Source organism: Eutrigla gurnardus (genome assembly GCF_963514095.1).
Source record: "Eutrigla gurnardus genome assembly, chromosome: 11".
In the NCBI taxonomy this organism is placed as follows: domain Eukaryota; kingdom Metazoa; phylum Chordata; class Actinopteri; order Perciformes; family Triglidae; genus Eutrigla; species Eutrigla gurnardus.
The window spans coordinates 9,213,006-9,231,379 of NC_139925.1; the positions used below are offsets into that span (position 1 = coordinate 9,213,006).

An 18,374-nucleotide genomic window follows, 5' to 3' on the forward strand; every position below is an offset into this window, starting at 1 on the left:
AATTTGAGAGTAATTTGGGTGATGGAAATGCATGTTCAGCGCTTTACGTTGTATGTTTTTCAAATTGACACACAATGTGACATTAGCATGCACACACACACAGACCACGAGACTTGACCATCGCTTTAGAGTTCTGGGGCTTTGGGCTTTGGTCCAAGACTCCTCACAGGAACACAGGAAATGACATTTCCTACGTTTTGCAGGACACAGAGAAAGAGAGAGGGAGGGAGAGACAGTCAGAGAGAGAGAGGGAGAGGGAGGGAGAGAGAGTACTGGGAGAGTGAGTGGGTGTTTCTAAGTGGGAACAGAGCATTTACTGTTTCATATTACACAGAAAAGAGGAGAAAGAGAAGAAGAGTTAATGGTGGGTAAGGGCTCTCGTGGGTAGTCCGGTCAGGCTGTTTTGAATGTAGCTGCTTGTGTAAGTGCTGTGCAGTTGTCTGGGTTTATGGATTCGCTGACTGTGGAAAATGTACTTCTCTATAGTGGTCCTTGTCCTGACTAAGGCTCTGGTCACAGGTAAGTTTGCCTTGTTTACAGCAATAACCAGTAGGAAAGCGAGCAAGCAGGAAAGACAGAATGTATAAGAGGGTGTAAGAGTTCATTGTGGAGCATGAAAATAATGTCAAACTTATAAGAAAAACACATCCTAACAGTCGTCTTTACAACAAGCAAAAGTTGCAAGTGCATTAATTTTTATAAGATTATTGTGCAATATTGATGTAGCAGAATCGCGTTTGCTAACTGGGCAAATAAGGCTTTGTTTAAAATCAAAACAGTTGTGGAGTTTAGTTTGTACAGAACCTCAGTCTAATTTTCATTCTATAGACGGCCATAAAGTGGACTTAGAGCTCATATTTCGTGGCCTATAATGTTTTGGTTATGTTCTGTGTTTGGTTTGAGTTCCAGACCCTGGGGGAGATTCCCAACTAACAGCAACCAAACAAAAAACAGAAGAGTAAAGGCAGCCCAGATGGTCCCTGTTATCTTGTCGTGTTTCTCTTTGCCGGTTTCGGCCTGTGCCATACTCAAGATAAATGTTTCCCACCTGTAGATTCTCTTTGCCTGTCTGCTCACACATATTGTGTCCAGACTCCATGTCTCTTCGGAGACAGACGTGACCCAGCTGGCGGTAGAATAAACGTACCTCCAGGGAATCAAAACAGGGGCATACAAAGTATGCTTTAGACTCCCAGTCCTCTTATGCTTTCTAGCTGTTCAAGCCTGAATTCCCATCCAGTGATGGAAGGGCATAAGTAGAACCAGCGATAGTGAGAGCTCCAAAAAGCATAAACCCTAGCAGCCACTGTGGGTGTGCATCTAAAACGCACTGTCGAAATGCTACAATTATATTTAATTGGCAGGAAATCAAACATCTTGCAGAAATGAACTCAGCCATTTCCCATGTGGGGCTCATTAGCAACTCTAGTTAATTACTAATTTAACTAGCGGGGTGGGGTCACACAAGCTACCAGATCACAGCGATCGGAGTGTTCCTATCATTGGAAAAGGTTTTTTATGATTTTGTTTTATTCTGTCATAAAAACAGAACATAACCAAATATTAACAAAACCAGTATGAGATATGCATGGATGCAAAAACTACAAATATATATAATATGACAAAGAATGACATACATACCGCCTGTACTGCGTGTGTCTTTTGCCAACAGAGGTATGTCATGGCTTGAACGTGACAGTGACCCCTGGGCCTGTTGTCATGGTAACAGAGAAAGACAACGTGACTCTCTCCTGCCTGGTATCTCAGAGGAAGAGGAGCGGCAGCGTCCTCATCCTACGCTGGTTCTTCGCTCCCCTCTCTGCTCCGACTCTGGCGCCTCCTCCGTCCTCTCCGAGCCCCTCTCCTCCTGCACTCGAGTCCTCGCAGTTTCTGATCGCGAAGATGGGCATAAAGAAAGTGAAGATGTACGGGAACTACACCCGGCGTTTCCCTCAGCTCAAGTTCCGCCTGTATGAGGAAACGGAGGGCGAGGTGTACCGGTTGCGGATCCTCAACGTGACGGCGAGGATGGACCAGGGTTTCTACACCTGCAAGGTTCAGGAGATCCGCAAGCACAGAAGCACATGGAGAGCATCGTCCAATGGTTCAAGTACCACACAGCTGACAGGTAATTAAAAGGTGTACTTTAAAACACTCCCTCCATGGCACATTGTCTTTTGGCTGATAAGGTAAAAGTGCTGTTTTTGTATATTTTTTTTTAATTAAGCTCGTTAGCAAGTGGTTAGTGCTCTGAGACCCCTTTCTCAGCAAGCACCCTCCCGGTCTAGGTGTTCCTGAGCACGATGTTGAACGGCATTTGGGTGGTGTTCCCTGGTGGAGGGCGAGCCAAAAGTGCATAAGGCAGTGGAGCAAAAGAAATATAAATATTACACAATTTCAGATTGAATTCACTTTTAGTATTATGTCAGATCAAATGCACGGGAATTTATAGAACGCCAATTTAACCTACACTTGGTTCAGGCAGGCGAGTAAAGAAAAACAAATCTGACCATCTGGAAAAAAACGGTAAAACCATACAACACCATTTGGCCTTTGACAAAATGAAGAAAGTATCTTACATTTCTGCTCTTTTATATATTTGCGCAACCCTTGCCACTGACGAAAGGGGACTTCTAGTGTTATTACACAGACAATGTTTTCCATGGAATAATCCATTCTGAGGAATTCCCTTACAACCACACACACACACACACACACACACACACACACAGCTGAGACTTGCTGTCCATGCTATCTGGCAATGGAAATAACCGAATAAGGGATGAGCTAGAGTTTTTATTAAAGGACAAAAGGCCTAACAGAAATGTGTAGCATGTATTTGAGTCTAGCTACGCTTTGCTGTAAGTACGTGTGTCTGAGTGTGACCCCAATCCTCTGGCATTTCCATCTCAAAACAATGAGCTCACACAGCCAAACCACACTCAACAATATCACTCTCTGTGTAGGAGTGTGAGGAGTAAAAAAGGTAGAGTGTTGCTGAGCTGGCTACGTAAAAAAAAAAAAAAACGTTGAATACATGACGTCAGCATTCTGGGTTTACTTTTTATGCAAGCCTCAGGAGAAAATTTACTGGAGAAGTTGGTTGCAGTGGAACCTATTTAGGCCGTGCCAATATGGACTGAACAACTTGAACAAATCAGGTTAACTAATTCAAATCACATGCAGTAATAAATAAGCCTGTACGATCCGAGATTTAACCGATGTGATCTGTGGGGGAAGTCGTCCGTCACCGTGGGGTGAACTGCATGAAGGGGTTCAACAGAGATTTAAGATGCTGCTACAACACCTGACACGGTTGCACAGTTTGACTCGCTTTGTGCCAGAAAAGCGTTGACGTTTGAGTCAGACAGAACCCTCCGACAACGCCCTGCCCTATATTCAGGGCAATGTCCCACTACGGAAGCCACGCGACCTCAGGCATCTCCAACATGCACTGACCACAGAACCAGAAACACAAGAGCTGACATTGCAAGGGTAAACAAGTAGAAAACTAAATTGTAACTATGATCCAGGGAACCCCCTCAGTCTGCAGATTTCAAGTCTGCAGATCTCAAACGCAAAGGCCACACCCCGCTGAGATAATTGGGCTAGTCTTATTAAAAAGATTATGCAGGGAGGGGAGCCGTTTCTCCTCTCTCACATATCTAAATCCTAACTTCAGACCTAATAGCTCAGTGATTTCAACAGAAAAGCCTGTGCAGAATAAACGTGAGCTTGTGTAGACACATGTAGAGTTTAATAGCTCCCTGACAGCCAACCTGTTAACCTGAGGCTGGTGCTCTGATCAGATGTGGGAGTTTAGCGTGTGGTTAAACCACAGTGTAAAGGTCAGATATGTGGTTTGCTCATGCATTAACTGTTAACTGCTCACATTGTCATAAGATGCCTGTTAAATGAAGGCCGTCACATCTTCAGATTGCCTGCGCCCTTAGGATTTACAAGTCTGACGTTATTTTTAATTTTGCGGTGAACAGTGGGTGGAAAAAAAACAGCAACGCCAAACAACTCCAGTAAAATGTCACAGATAATTATTACACTGAATTAGCAAGTCTTAACAACAAAAACATATATATTTAAGAGCATGTTGCAGGGCTCTTGTATCTTGTCATAAAGCCTCCCTCTTTATTTATGGAGCGGATATATTTTTGAAAAACATAGGTGTATAAATATCTAATTGAACAGAGCAGTATCATCAGAAACACATGACTTGTGTTATCTCCCGTTTCCTGCCTTAACTGCCTGAATAACCGATCGCTCACACATCAGATGCAGCCTTTTCACGTCTGCTCGCAGCACAAAGGCCATTGTGTTGCTCCCTGACACTAATTAACGTTATATTTAGACTGAACGGCCGAGACCACATTTGACAGTTTTTGCAGGCAGTTCAGTGGTCTGGAAACAGACTAGAAGTCAATTAGAGTTAATATCTTATCATTTCTTATTAATATGTTTATCAACCTGCGTTTAAAAGACATATTAAAAAGTCATTACGGAGAGACTAAGTAATTTATGTACATAGCCTCTGTTCACTCTCTCCTCAACCTCTTGCTAAATACCCCTGACCTACATTCAACCCATCATTCATGGACACACACTGACAACGTCTTCCTCATTCCGTGGCTTTTCACACACGTGCACACATAAAAGACAATTGCAACATTAAACGATGGGAAACCCCCAAACACTGTCCAAGAACAGCAACGCAGCCAGGCCGTGTGTGTGTGTGTGTGTGCGCGCGTGTGTGTGGGTGTGGGATTGGCTGATACCACAGCAGAATCTCCCTTCATGTGCAGTTTTGATATTTGTGGAAACTAAGGCATACTGGGACAGTGTCCTCACAGCAATTTACAAAGAGATTTAGTCTGGCCACAGTTTTATACCCTCCACATACTATTTCTTTATATTTTTCTGCAGTGCACTTCACCCTCGAGGACGGTAGCAGTGAAGGACTGTGGCGTTTATTTGCAGGTATGTGTTCATCACATTTCTTCCGTTTCACCTCACTGTATAAAAGCATTACTTATAATAATAATAATAATAATAATAATAATCTGTTACACAGATGCTTTTTTTTAAGGAATGGTGTGGTTTTTGTAGATGTGTATCTGTGCGCTGTGCTGATTTGCTCACTGGGCCTGCTGTCCATCTTCCTGTTCACTCTGGTTCTCACCTGCCAGTACTTCCACAGACGACACCGGCTCAAAGGTAAAACCATCATTTGCGTTCCGTCAGTAAACCATTTCTAGCATCAGATTCCAGGTTTTCTATTCACAACAATAAGTCAACGACTTTGCTGTTAAATACATTTTTTTTCCTACTGCTTTTTCCACAGCCAGTTACCTTCTAGTCAAGTGTCCAGAAAGCAGGTACAGTTGTTTATTAAAAGGAATGCTGGAATAATTTAATGCTGGTTCTAGCTTCTCAAAACATGACTTTTTCTCTTTTACAACATTTCTATTTGAATATGTTTGGCTTTGGATTGCTGCTTGGGATTTAAAAAGCTATTTTTATTACACTTAATCATCAGTAGCAATTAATCTAAATAATAATTGCAGTAATTAAAACTCTCAAACTAATAAAAAAAAAGCCTCTCGTCTCCTCCATGCAGCTCAGGAGAGACTGTGACCAGCTCCAGCAGCTCCTCCAGTTCCTCCCCGCGAGCCCAAAGGAAAGTCACGAGACAGAAACCTGCCAGAAGAGTCACAGTACCAGCACCTAAACTACCAGAGGAGCCGCCGCCACACATACCAGCCAAAGGTAAAAGTCACGTTTATTCATTCAAATACATGAATCTGTACGTGTGACCCCCGTCACAGAGTATATATGGGCTTAGTGTGGACATGGGTTGTGAGCAGTTTAGTTTTCTTCTTGGAATTATTAATTAAAAAAAAAAAAAAAAAAAAAAAATCACAAAAAAATGTAGAGAAAAAAAATAGATAAAATTGTGACTCTGATCACGGCATCTGGATGCAAAATAACTTTATTCTGATTTAAACTATCAAGATTTGTGGTTAACAGAGTCACCTCAGTGAAGGGTTAAGTGTCCAGTCCAGTTTCCTCTCAAATTTCAAACAGACTGGAGACGTTAGAGTCACAGGGGGGGGTTTGAGAGACACTCAAGTCCCAAAAAAGCAATTAGTGGGTAAAAAAAAAACAACAGCAAATGAAGATATCCAGCAAGTACAAAAGCAGAACATTATACGTCCAGCATGATTCCATTTCTAAATTTCCAAAAGAACAGCTTAGTTTGATAGATACCGGAGACGAGGAGTAAACAGCAGAGAATGAAACTTTATGCTGCATTTGGGTAAATCCTGCTGAGCGGATCGTCTGATGTAAAAAATCAACACAGGTGCTGAATATTACATTACAGGGCTCTTATTTCTGTTATAAACTACACTTTGACTGGGTTTTATATAAAGTGGTTATGAGGGATGTGTTGTTTTTTTTAATATCAGCCACATGGTCATGTTTTGTGGCTTTATTCCTCTTGGCTGTTGTTTTTAGCCAATTCAAATTGTCTCTGCTTTTCAGTGCCTGTTGCTGCAAAGAGACCTCAGAAGCCCAGAAGGTTAAAGACTCAGCTCAGGAGCTCCGCCACCGTAAGTCTCCTCGTCTCAAACAAGCCAACATCCACTTTAGCCACAAAATCATTAATGAAACATAATAGGAGCGTTAAAATATATTACGATTTTGAAAAGATGTTTTTTTTTTTTTTACATGCGCAGAGTTGTTGTTGAGATACACGCAAGTGGGAATTTGTCTCATGACTGCATGATTGTCTACAGGAGTTTATTGCCGTCTCTTCATTCAGTTATGAGCTTGATAATTCTATTTAGCTTTATTGCTTCTCAAACACAATTATTTATTTAGAGTGCTTCGTTGGTTTTATACCTACAATAAAAACGTCAAACAAGTATATAACTACTCAAACTAAGGATCATCAGTATTTCTACGGGTGCCGTTCTCGTGATTGGGTGGTAAAACAACGCTCCGGAGAAGCGAGCGCTTCTTTTGCACGGACATATTGATTGGATTAGAGGATCTGAGGGTTGGAGAGGACTCCTATTGTACCAAATGTTTTTCCAGTAAACTGGATGTACCAAGAGGTCATGTAAACATACTTTCTGCAGCTGAAAAGCACTAAGTGGATGTTTACTGTGGAAGAATACTGTTCTTTCTCTGGAATGTCTATGCCCACTACACACATTGTTATTTAAGATAAATGTCCTCTTTTGCCTAATCTCCAGTTCAAGTTTCTCTCACGCTTTCCCTCCCTCCCTCCCCCAGCCTCGAGTGTCACAGGAGGATAGTCTGACATATGCAGAACTGGAGCTGGTCAGACCGAGGCCAGAGCCTCCAGCCTCCTCCAGCCTTGAACCCACTCCCTCCAGCCCAGACACTGTGTACGCTCAGATCCTCTTCCAGGAAAAACAGCTGTAAAAGCAGCCGCTCTGGACACATGGATGTCATGGTACCTCCCGGTGAGGGCAACTGAACTCAGTGGCAACCAAAGGACTATATTTATGAACTATCAGTATGGCATTTGTTTTTTGGCTGTTAGTACACTACAACTGTTGTCGAACGGGGGTTTATGCGTTTCCTCGCTGCAGCTTCATTCCAGCACACAGCAGTTTTTTTTGGGTCTTATAATTCTGTTGTTTTGTTTGCTGGCATCACTGTCCTGTGAGCCAGATGTTTATAGAACGCTCTCACTGTTAAGTATTCTGTATAAACTCAGGAGACTATGTGGAAATAAACTGTTATCCAGGCTCTTACCGCAGTATCATAAGGCACTGTAACACTTTTTGAAATGCATTTATAATTACAGTACTAACTCGCCTAATTAATAAATATATGCCCCGGGCCTGATAGTCTTTGATTCACATAAATACAGTTTGAAATGATCCACTTTAAGTGAGCATTGTCAGATGTGTCTATAATTTGTCGGGGCTCAACAAGCAAGATATGTTTCACACAACGACAAGAGCAATATTACAAACAAACAAACAAACAGCTGCAGTGCAGTCAGTGGTGGCGGTAGGTGGATTTTGTGCAACAAGGCACAGGCATGAAGTGCAAATAGGAATCGTGGAAGCAGGACTCATTAGGCTCAAGTACCGGAGAAAGGTGAAGGGTGTGGGTCATTTTGTGAAGGTCAGTGTGTGAAAGATGGGATGAAGACGGGGAGGTGCATGACAATGATGCACACTCACACCCCTCCTCTCGGCGAGTGGGAGAGACGGAGAGAGAGAGAGACCATCATCTTCCACAGTTCAGACTCACTGACTTGGATGAACCCGCTAATGACTACATTTATTCAAATTAGACTAATTGTAATCATGGTTAATAATTAGCTTTACAGTGCATTATAATTGGGTTAGGCTACAAGATGGTTCTGCCTAGGTGCAATAATTTATTTGATTTAATTATTCTGAGGAACCCAATGGTTTGACATTTCATATCATAAAACCAGCGGTGTAGAGCGAATGGAGATGGCCGTTAGCTTTGGAGAAGGTCATTGCTCGCTCTCCGGGAAAATTATGAGGACTATTTTCCACTCTATTAAGCTACTCCACTTAGCACAATTAGCCACACACACAAAGGTTAAAGAGAGAGACCTCTCCCTTTATGATAGAGAGGAGTGGTGCATGTACATGAGAGAGCAAGCAAGAAAGGCAGACAGAAAGAACAAGCCTCTACAATCTACCGTCATTTAACATGCTTATATAATACACGTATTTATTGGAATATCAGTGCATTGATGTAGGAATGTCCGTATTGCACGTGAAAGATTAAAATCAATGTTAGGAAAGGATTAATACAGTCTCTCTTCAAATGGCTCAGCTTCACCCAGGAGAGCCCTGTCGAGGGCCAGTACACAGAGACTGAACAGTCTGACGGCTAAGGCATTTGTCCTTGGTTAACCATAAAAGCACACACAAACAGCTGGGACAAGCAGAAAGGAAACCTCAACAAAGTCCAAGCACATGCGTCATCGCGAACACACACATTCGACTTGATCACAATAAACCTGCGTTGGAAAACGGGACAACGAATGGAAAACCAGTCAAATGCACAAACGGCAAAGAAAGATTCACAACCAACCAAACATACAGAAACGTTCAGACCACAATCATCGTTCCAGAGCTAAACCCGATACAACCTCCACAGCACAAAACGCTGATGTGTGCATGCAGTACTTTTTTATGATCATGGATGCTTGTTGTGCAGTTCGTGAGACCGCTCAACCTCTGCAATGCTATTAAAAAAAGCTGCATTTCTCAGGAATGTTAGCGGAGCATGCACACGCTTGTTTATCATTCACACAACTCCTCTCTCTTGCAGCTTGAAGCTGCCCGGTTCAACCACAAGCTTCTGCTGTGCCCACTAGTTAGCTTTGCTGGAGCAGGACGGCTTCATTTAAATCACTGGGAGTTTTTTTTAACATTTTATTCCACATTAAATTCTTCATGCAAGTGCACCTAGAACTAGCTCTGGAGGATTTCTTTCGGAGTCCTTCTGGTTTCACCTTTATGAATCCCAGATGAAATAAAATAAAATCCTGGCCGATGCAGATTTAAGTCATAATCCGAATTACAGAGACTCACAGGAGAAGATTAATGCAAATGGCTGTCAATGGTTTTATTCAAATGTGTTGAACGTCAGTATTTACAAAGAAAAATACAGAATTAAATATCGATGTAGGAGACAAAAAAATATCCTACATTGTCAGAGACTTGAACGTACCAATTATTGGAACAGTTCTTGCTGAATGCACACAGAAGAGAACTGAAATCCATCCGGTGTTGATGCTCAGTCGTTGTCAGACTAAAGACACTGATGGATTCAAGAGTCTCTGAGAGGAAAAAGGATGTGTAGAAATGGAGGCTGGAGGCATGTTTGTGTTCAAACCCAGCCACCTCTCACTCACAGGTCCAAGTGAAAACTCTGCCCCAGGCGTCGCCTGCCAACAGAGTAGCATGGCTCCTACACAGAAGAGAGTGTGCTCAAATGATGAAAACTGCTGCACATCAGTAAGATTATGTAAATGTGATCTGTCATAAAGCGAGTGAGAGAGTTGGCGAGAGTAGGTGTTGAAAGTGAATTTAATTTTGAAATGTTTTTTCCGTAAGAACAAAGTTCAAGTTTGCAGATGTTAATTAAATGCTTCCCTACATTGCTGTCAGCAGGTGCATGATATTTACTGTACCTGGACATGGCCAGCGCTGTGATGGCCGGGTTATTCTTGCTGCGGCGCTGCGACACAGCCTGACTTCTGTTCAGCTCTTGACATAATACCAGATGTCTCTCCCAGCCTTTAACCTGGCGTGAGCTGCTCACTGTGGAAACATCATCAACCCTCATTTATTACAAAATCACAGAGCAGGTGTCCACCCTGCCCGTTACCCCGACCCAGCAGCCCCCCACCAAAAAAAAAAAAAATTATTTATCTGCGGTCAGCGATAAAGGGGGAAAAAAATCCCTCAAATAAAAAAAAGCTTCAGTGTTACGTAAAGACTCGATGTAATTTGCGAGGCATAATACTCCTATGAGGTGACACAAGGCTGTAACCAACGTATGCCAAATTGGATCTGGGTATTATTGCTTTCTAAATTATACACGCACACACACGTCAGCAGAATTACTCATCAGTGTTTACTGCCTCTATGTTTAATAACTTTATAACAACATAATTCCTTCTAGCCCTAATGCTAGTGAGGGATGGGGTAAGCATTATAAGCTCTCATCTGGAACAACGCTGTCTAGCTGTGAGATGAGCGGTTAAGAATAATCATCTCACACTTAAGGATTTATCTAATTAGATAGCGATGGGTTTCTTTTTCAAACACAAAAACACCAGAATCGTTTCCTTCCGTGCGGTTGCAATAGTCGGTCTCACCGTCGGCCACTCCCATAACCTGTGTTGTTATAAATAAAATACCTATATGTACATCCCATCCTGCTGCCAGTAACATTACCGTCTCTCTCTGTTCGCTCTTGCCCTGGGGACACAGGCTCTTCTGGAGGGCCAGGTAATTGTGTTCTGGTGTACTCTGTCTTCCATATCTGTATGAGAGACACATAAAGAGTAGCAAAATCAGACATAATTCAACATAATAACAAACACACTCACATAAGCACCAGCGCTCGCACACGCCCCATAACTCAAGGTAATAATAAAGTAATAATACCATTTGTGTGTGTGTGTGTGTGTGTGTGTGCGTGTGTGTGTGTTGTGCAAGTGGCATGGGCACCCACTCCCAATTTGAAGCCCAATTTGGAGTTTGCAGCTTTGATTGCAGGGAGGCAGTGTGTGCTTATATATTAATCCTACAACAAAAACACTCACAACCCATATGCTGTTATTAATACCTTGATGGACATCCGAGCTGCTACCTAGCGAGGCTAACGCCAAAGTAATGACTGCCACAGTTGGATGCAGCATAAAAACAAAGCAAGCTCTCCCGCTGATCCATTAGTCCTACAAAGAGCTGTGACTTTATAGACAGACTTCCCTCTCATACACACAGTTACTATCATAATATCATCATAATAATAAAATAATAAAACTCACCCGTATGATGCCGTCTGCACAGCCGGCGACGATGGCGTTCTTGGCGTCCCACTGGTGCCGCTGTGTGAAGCCGACGCAGAGGACATCTGGCCGAGGCCCGCAGGAAGCGTCCGTGCTGGTCAACAGCTGACCCTTCATGGTCCACAGGTAGAGCAGAGGTCCCGCGCATGACGCAATCTCACCCTTTGGACAGATTCATATAGTGTTGACGGGCCAGTTGACACACAAAAGCAAAAGACACGCAAAGAGGAAATGCATGCTGCCAACAAAGAGGATCAAAAAGAGCAGATTTTCAGAGGGGAGTAGGAAGGGAGGAGATCAACGTGGACTTACGGTGAGTTCATTGATGGCCAGTGCAGATATGCTGGTCTTGTGTCCTGCTAACTGGGTGATGTAGCTTAGCTCCTCCATGTCCCACAGGATACAGGTGAGGTCACGGGAGCCGCTCACTATCATGCTGTGGACCTCGGACACGGCGAGGCACGTCACCGAATCCGTGTGACCGTATAGCGGCTATGGAGAAACACAGGGCGGGGGCGTGATTCCGAGTGCGCCGATGCATTCTGGATGTCACCGCACATTTCTGTACACACCAACCTGTCTGAGTTTCATGTGGGTGAGTTTGTCCTTGCCGACGACTACGTCCCACACACACACCACGGTGCTGGTTCCCGCTGTGACGACGGTCGCCGGGTTGGGACAGGCGGCGCACAACGTCTCGCCCCAGTCACACAAACTCTCACACACAGCAAACGTCTGGAGATGGACAAACACAAGTCAGACCAGTGAGACTTCATGTGTAGTAAGTACATATGATATACAGGAGTTAGCATAGTTCATACTGAGATCATGCAGACACTAACATTGATAGCAGTTAAAATACTTTGTGCTAAATCTTATTGCCAAGCAACACAGAAAGCAAGACATTGCTGAGAGATCAGATACACAGTGATAGTATTACCAGGTGCAGCAAATACATACGACTATTTAAATAGCTGTCAAGAAAACAGCGATGTGTGGCGCTCTGAAGTTGCTTAAAGCTTGGCAGATGACAAAGGAGCGCCTCACTGTTTTGATTAAGCGTGACTAGTGATGTCAGAGACAGCTGATAGTGATTAGCTGACTATGTGTGTGGCTTGACCCACGCCCAGGAAGACGCCTTATATATGTTTGGGTGAAATTCAGTGTGAAACTGGTCTGGTTCTGTACAAGCTGACAAGTATACCTTTTTGGTGGCATAGTTTCCAAAGGCACAGCTGTTGTCAGGGAAGCCCCAGCTGAAGAAGCAGCCCGACGGAGGCGACAGGAAGAGACTGTTTCTGTCCAGGACCATAACCTCTTTTTCCAGACACAGTATCTGACCTACTGGGCCTCTCGGCAGCTCTGCAGGAAAGGTTTACAGCGTTACTGAGAGTGGGGGCACCATCAGCACGAAGTTGTATGCTCGAAACAAAAAGTCAGTTAAAGCATAAAAACAAAAGTTACGGTGTAAAAAATAGAACAAAAAGTGACCTCATTCTGCTTTTGGTGTACCTGAAAAAACTTGTCAGGGCAAATAAAGGTAATGGCTTTTCAAAAAAACATCACGTTAAAGAGTTTGGTAGCTTACTTGTAAAAAAAAATTCATTAAATTGACCGCAGAAAACCGGGCAATTAAAACAGCTATTCCCTGGTTAAAACAAGCTGAGGCTCTTTCCAGCGGGGACACCTGCATCCTGGACAGCACAAGTTGGACGTGTGTGTGTGTGTGTGTGTGTGTGAGAGAGAGGGTGAGGCAGTGAGAGAGTGGCTGTAATTGTACCTGTAATTGACCTATTCATGCAGGAACCGGCAGAAATCATTATATCCTACCGCCAGTTCTGCTTCTTAAATCCCCAGAAAGAAATTGTGTCTGCATCAGTTTTAACATTCCTCCTCCTATTCATCTCTATCTGCTTATTGATCAGATCAGACAGTCTAAGATTTAATATGAAATGTAATATGCAGGAATCTCTCCCTGAGCATTCGCAGATTCATCTCCTCTCCCTCAGTGGGCCTGTAGGGATATTCAGATTATTAAGTAGGGCTCAGCGGAAGAGTCATCTCCATATTGTAGCTCTAACAGATAGCTCCTTCTACGCTTCCATAGTGTAAATTAATCTATGGACAGTCTCGCTCCGTTTCAACGATCCCCTTGAGACCTGGGCACATCTTGTATAGAATAATTTACATCAAATGCTGTATGAAAAAAAAAAGGAAAAGGAGGAACAATACAAAAAAAGTGACAAATTCAGATGTGTTGATATATTTTCGTTTACTCGGCAGAAAACAGCTATGTTATTCAGGGAAAATATCTGTTGTTTATACGGCTATGATATAAGAGTGTGTGCTAAATATGAAGCTACAGCCAGCAGCCGTTTAGCTTCGCTTAGAGTGGGAGCAGGTGGAATCAGCTAGCCTGGCTCTGTCTGAATGTAAAAAGGCTCACTAATTAACACGTCATAATTCATCTGTATTATTATGTGTGCAAAAATCAAAGTTTATAAACAAGCTACAGGGGTGCTGGAGCCAGATTGATTGTGTTTCTGCCTACAGTAGCATCGCACAGAGACGTTAAACAAATATATTGTTTCATATTCAGCACACAGACATGAGAGTGGTATCTTGACTTTTGGCAAAAAATAAAGAAAGTGTATTTAAAAAAAAAAAGTTCAATAATTCCTTTAAGATAAAGATATGATTTGCTGTCTGAGCTCCTCTTTTATTGTGGCCGTACCTCTGAATGGCTGCACAGTGGTCTTCAGTTTATCCAGTTTGAAGAAAAATGGAGTTGGGTGGGTCGGTGATGAAACTTCTTTCTTCGTGCCGCTGCGAGGTGGATGTGGCTTGGTGAAGAGCTGTTGAAAAGACACAGAAGATGCACAAAAAAAGTCAAAAACAATATGATACCCTTACATGCAGGAAGTAATGCAGACTTTTGACTTTTCGCACTTCCCCCAATCAGCTTCCTCTTTACCTGTTTGGGAACCTGACCAAAGTTGCTGACATATCCCAAGATTGTGCTCTGGATGAGGGGGTCCTTAGCATCCTGCCGGCCTTTCTTAGCATAGAAGTAAGGGTGAAACGTGTTCACACTTTCTACAGCGGCAGGGCCTTGTTGTCGGTTCCCGAAAATCAGGTCGATCCACTGGTGGAGGTGGGCGCTCACATAGTCACTCTCCAAGGCCTGAGGGAAATTGTGGCATAAACTATGAACAACTTGTAAGATTACAGATATACTATGCGGTCTTAAAATACAGCGGTGTGCTCCTTGTTATTACAGTGGTACCAAAACCATCAGTCAAACCATTAATACTTTGGAAACACAAGAAACTTCTACAAGAATGCACAACCAATCAAATTATTCAGGTACGGTATGATTTCTTCCAAAAGTCCATTTAGAAGTGTGGGACAGCAGGATGCTGCACAGCGGTGTTATGAGCATATCTTCATGTTTGAATTAAAGAATGATTTGGGTGGAATTAGCCAGAGATTGGTTTTGAAGAGTTAATAAGGAAAAGTGGGCATTATGACCAACATGTGTATCCTTGCACCCAATGTTAATAAACCCATACCGGAATAACAGAAACCTGGAAAAACAACACCATAACAAGGATATATTGTCCTGAGTTAATTTGTCCATGGGAGAAAAAAACAATCTTCTAAAGTCGCTAATTTTACGAGAATGGTGGGCGATATGAGTAGTTCAGTAGATTACAGAGTGATAACCATCATAGATGCCCCAGGAATGGAAAAAGGGAGGCTCCCACTGAAGAAAACAGACCAACAGAGAGAAATAGAGACCCAATAATACACTACAAACAGCTCAGACAGGGAAAGAGACGAAAGAGCCGGGGAAAAGAACGCATTCAGCCAATAAACAGCTGGCGGAAATAATGGCATTATGAAAGAGAGTCTCGTCCCTGAATCGTGTTAAATAGGCTTGCTGTCCTTCACTGTCAGTCTAAACTTCAGATATATGACTTTCATTGACTGCCTTGATGAGAAAAACAACTGGTCATTATATTATTACTGTATATATATTATATATACAGTCCGTACAAGAATAATTCAACAGAACCAAACTCAGTGAGACAAGATGACCTTTAGAGAATCTAATGAATAAGACAGTGGCTGCTGTGAATAAGATCTGTCTCTTATAGTGTGGTAGAAATAATGAAGACAGCAACCAACACTATGACAGTGCATCTACTACAGAGGATACTTGTTTTAGATACTAAAACAGTGCATCTTCTGTGTACATACATCAGCTAGTATTGACAAACATTCCCATGGGAACGTTCCTGTATGTAATAGGCCAGACTGGCCCATTGTAACGGACAAGTCTGGTGAGGTTGGGGGTCACTGACCTCTCGATGGACTCTAATGAACTCCTGGGGGTCACCTTTCGCCCATGGAGGCAGCTCCACATCTCCCAGAGCGGTACCATCCTCCATACAGCCTATGGAGATATGGATATACAGAACATACAGCATGCTGGGTCACGTCACATCACTGTGTGTCCTCCTTGAAACGGAATTTAAAGACACCCTGTGGATGTTTTTTACACTGTTTTCATGACTTTTGGTCGATGTAAATAACGGAGGTTCACACTTTTTTTTTTTATCCCCATTCAAAATAATCTTTCCAAATTATTTCTAAGAAAGGAAACCACATGTTTGTCAGCCTTCTAGGGTAAATACAATCTGTTGTGGTTATTTAAAAACCACTGAATGTAAACTAGATTTGTGTTTGTTTACAAGAAAACGGGGAACCTTTAAAAGCAGCCATTATGAGCCATTATCACCACGGCAATCACAGCACATCATCAGGTAGAGACGAGAGTGTTTTGATACTGGTGACTAGCTAATGTTTCCTCGGATACAGTGACACGAATAAAAGAAGAAGGGATGTGGGAGACCCTGCGTCAGTAAAAGCTCCATAGAGTGTGGCGAGGAAACGTGCCACTTAGTACATTAGATTATGATGAATAATGGCAGGCAGTGATGGGCGAGGGTAAAAAGAAGAATTATTTTGGTAATTACAGCAGTATTAACTCATATTTACAGGCCAGGACATGTTTTTCCCTTTATTTCTTATTTATTTGGGAAGTCCTTTGACATTTATAACAGTTACAAGTTGTAGTAAAGTTACACAAGGTTGAGAACCTCTGCTTTAAAGCATAACGGTGGTAATATTGTATATATTTTATTGTCATCAAAGACCATGGAAATACCAAAACTAAAATTGATTGTTTTAGCAGGTATTGGCCATGTAGCCAGAGAGCCTTCCTCTGTGCCACGCATCTTTATTGTTGTTTAAAAAAACGTTAAAAACGATGAGCCCTGGGTGATATGTCCCCTCATTAAGAGATCCTTTCATCACATAACTAACGATGGTGCTTCTGCAAGACAAATATCTTAAAAGGAAGTTCATATTTCCAGTGAAGTCATTTATTTTGACACACAGAGGGTGATTTCTACGACTGACCCAGTTGGATGTGGTTGGAGTTGAGCAGGAAGTCAGACAGGTAGAAGAACTCTGGGATCAGCTCTCTAACGTCCCCCGTGTTGTCTCTGGAGGCCGACTCCCACTCTTTCTTCACGCTGTAAAACATGCGCTCTGGGATATCAAACCCTCCCTGCGGGTAAGACGAGAGCGCCGTCAGACCTCCCCGGCACGCCGGCGAACCAAACTTTGCATCGTGCATATTAATAAAGTGGTTTTGCTTGATTCTTCATTGTATTATGCAAGCAGGAAATATTTGCTTCTATTTGAAGGAAGCTTTTCATCTTTCTGTAAACATTCCATAATCTATGATGGAAATCTCACGAGAGAGAATGTAATTTAGAGTAAAACAATTACCTCAATGAATGAAAATAGCATATATGCTGGTAAACTCAGTTAGAGATGTAAATCCAGTTACGGATATTACTACACACCCGTTGTATGTGCTTCAGAAGACAAAAAGGCACTGTAATTCACCAGACTAACATCTTTATTGCTTTATTCTGACTATCAAATATGCATGTCTTTTCATTATAATCAATTGGATGCTGTATTGTAATTTGATCAAATCTGGGGGTATTTGCATTGGCTTCTTTTAGATGCTTTCTGTAATTATTTGCATATATATTGAAATCCGCCTATAATCTGTTTTCATTCCAAAAACAGCAGTAAAACAGGACCTGAGGTGTTGAAAATAGTCAATATTATAGGCAGGTTATTAGCAATATTATGTTTGAAAGCAAAAAAGTGATGAATGTCAATGGACATCTGGATTTGCAGAGGGGTCTGTGGTTTTTCTGTAAGCAGACTGATGCATAATAAACAGAACTTTTCCTCCATTTCTTCAGAAAAAAAATAAAGAGTACACCTTCTGTGATCAGAAGTGATGAGTTTTGTACATATTATGCATCATTTACTATCATGTGTTTGCTTGTGTAGATTTGTATGCATGTATTAATGTGTGTGATGAGAGATTCATGCCAAAAAGACAAAGTAAGCACAGAAAATCTTGTGCTATAGCTGTCAGAGTTTGGGATTTTCTTTCATTCATAAACAAGCTACCTGAAATTCTAAAGACTGTCTCCATTCAGTGAAATAACTGTATCCATTTCTGTCATTCTAAGCTTTTATGACTGACCTTTTTTTATCCTGATATAATGTTTGCTGTAAATCTAATACAGCATAATTGTCCAGTATTATACTTTTACATGAGTGTGTTCACACACTAAAATAATCTTAAATTTTCAAT

The 18,374-nt window shown here is 42.1% G+C and overlaps 2 protein-coding genes across 4 annotated transcripts in view; one reads left to right on the forward strand and one right to left on the reverse strand.

The window, feature by feature from the left end:
* The first annotated feature begins 290 nt into the window (after positions 1-290).
* vstm4a (V-set and transmembrane domain containing 4a) lies at positions 291-7,885 on the forward strand. Its single transcript, XM_084021093.1, has 8 exons — positions 291-519; positions 1,673-2,128; positions 4,936-4,989; positions 5,119-5,226; positions 5,354-5,387; positions 5,630-5,778; positions 6,556-6,623; positions 7,312-7,885. Exons 1-8 carry the CDS (start codon positions 471-473, stop codon positions 7,462-7,464), a joined length of 1,071 nt encoding a protein of 356 aa, XP_083877219.1. The 5' UTR covers positions 291-470; the 3' UTR covers positions 7,465-7,885.
* Positions 7,886-9,630: 1,745 nt separating this feature from the next.
* The window catches only part of wdfy4 (WDFY family member 4), a 37,572-nt gene continuing 28,828 nt past the window's right edge, over positions 9,631-18,374 (reverse strand). For all 3 annotated transcript variants that reach the window (XM_084020761.1, XM_084020760.1, XM_084020759.1), the window contains exons 54-64: positions 17,108-17,258; positions 15,988-16,079; positions 14,595-14,804; positions 14,355-14,475; positions 12,825-12,982; positions 12,197-12,355; positions 11,933-12,112; positions 11,600-11,782; positions 11,004-11,091; positions 10,235-10,364; positions 9,631-10,011 (exon numbers count right to left, since the gene is read on the reverse strand). In XM_084020761.1, coding sequence (XP_083876887.1) covers positions 9,948-10,011; positions 10,235-10,364; positions 11,004-11,091; positions 11,600-11,782; positions 11,933-12,112; positions 12,197-12,355; positions 12,825-12,982; positions 14,355-14,475; positions 14,595-14,804; positions 15,988-16,079; positions 17,108-17,258 — 1,536 coding nt within the window. In that variant the 3' untranslated portion in view covers positions 9,631-9,947. The remainder of the gene's footprint in view (positions 10,012-10,234; positions 10,365-11,003; positions 11,092-11,599; positions 11,783-11,932; positions 12,113-12,196; positions 12,356-12,824; positions 12,983-14,354; positions 14,476-14,594; positions 14,805-15,987; positions 16,080-17,107; positions 17,259-18,374) is intronic.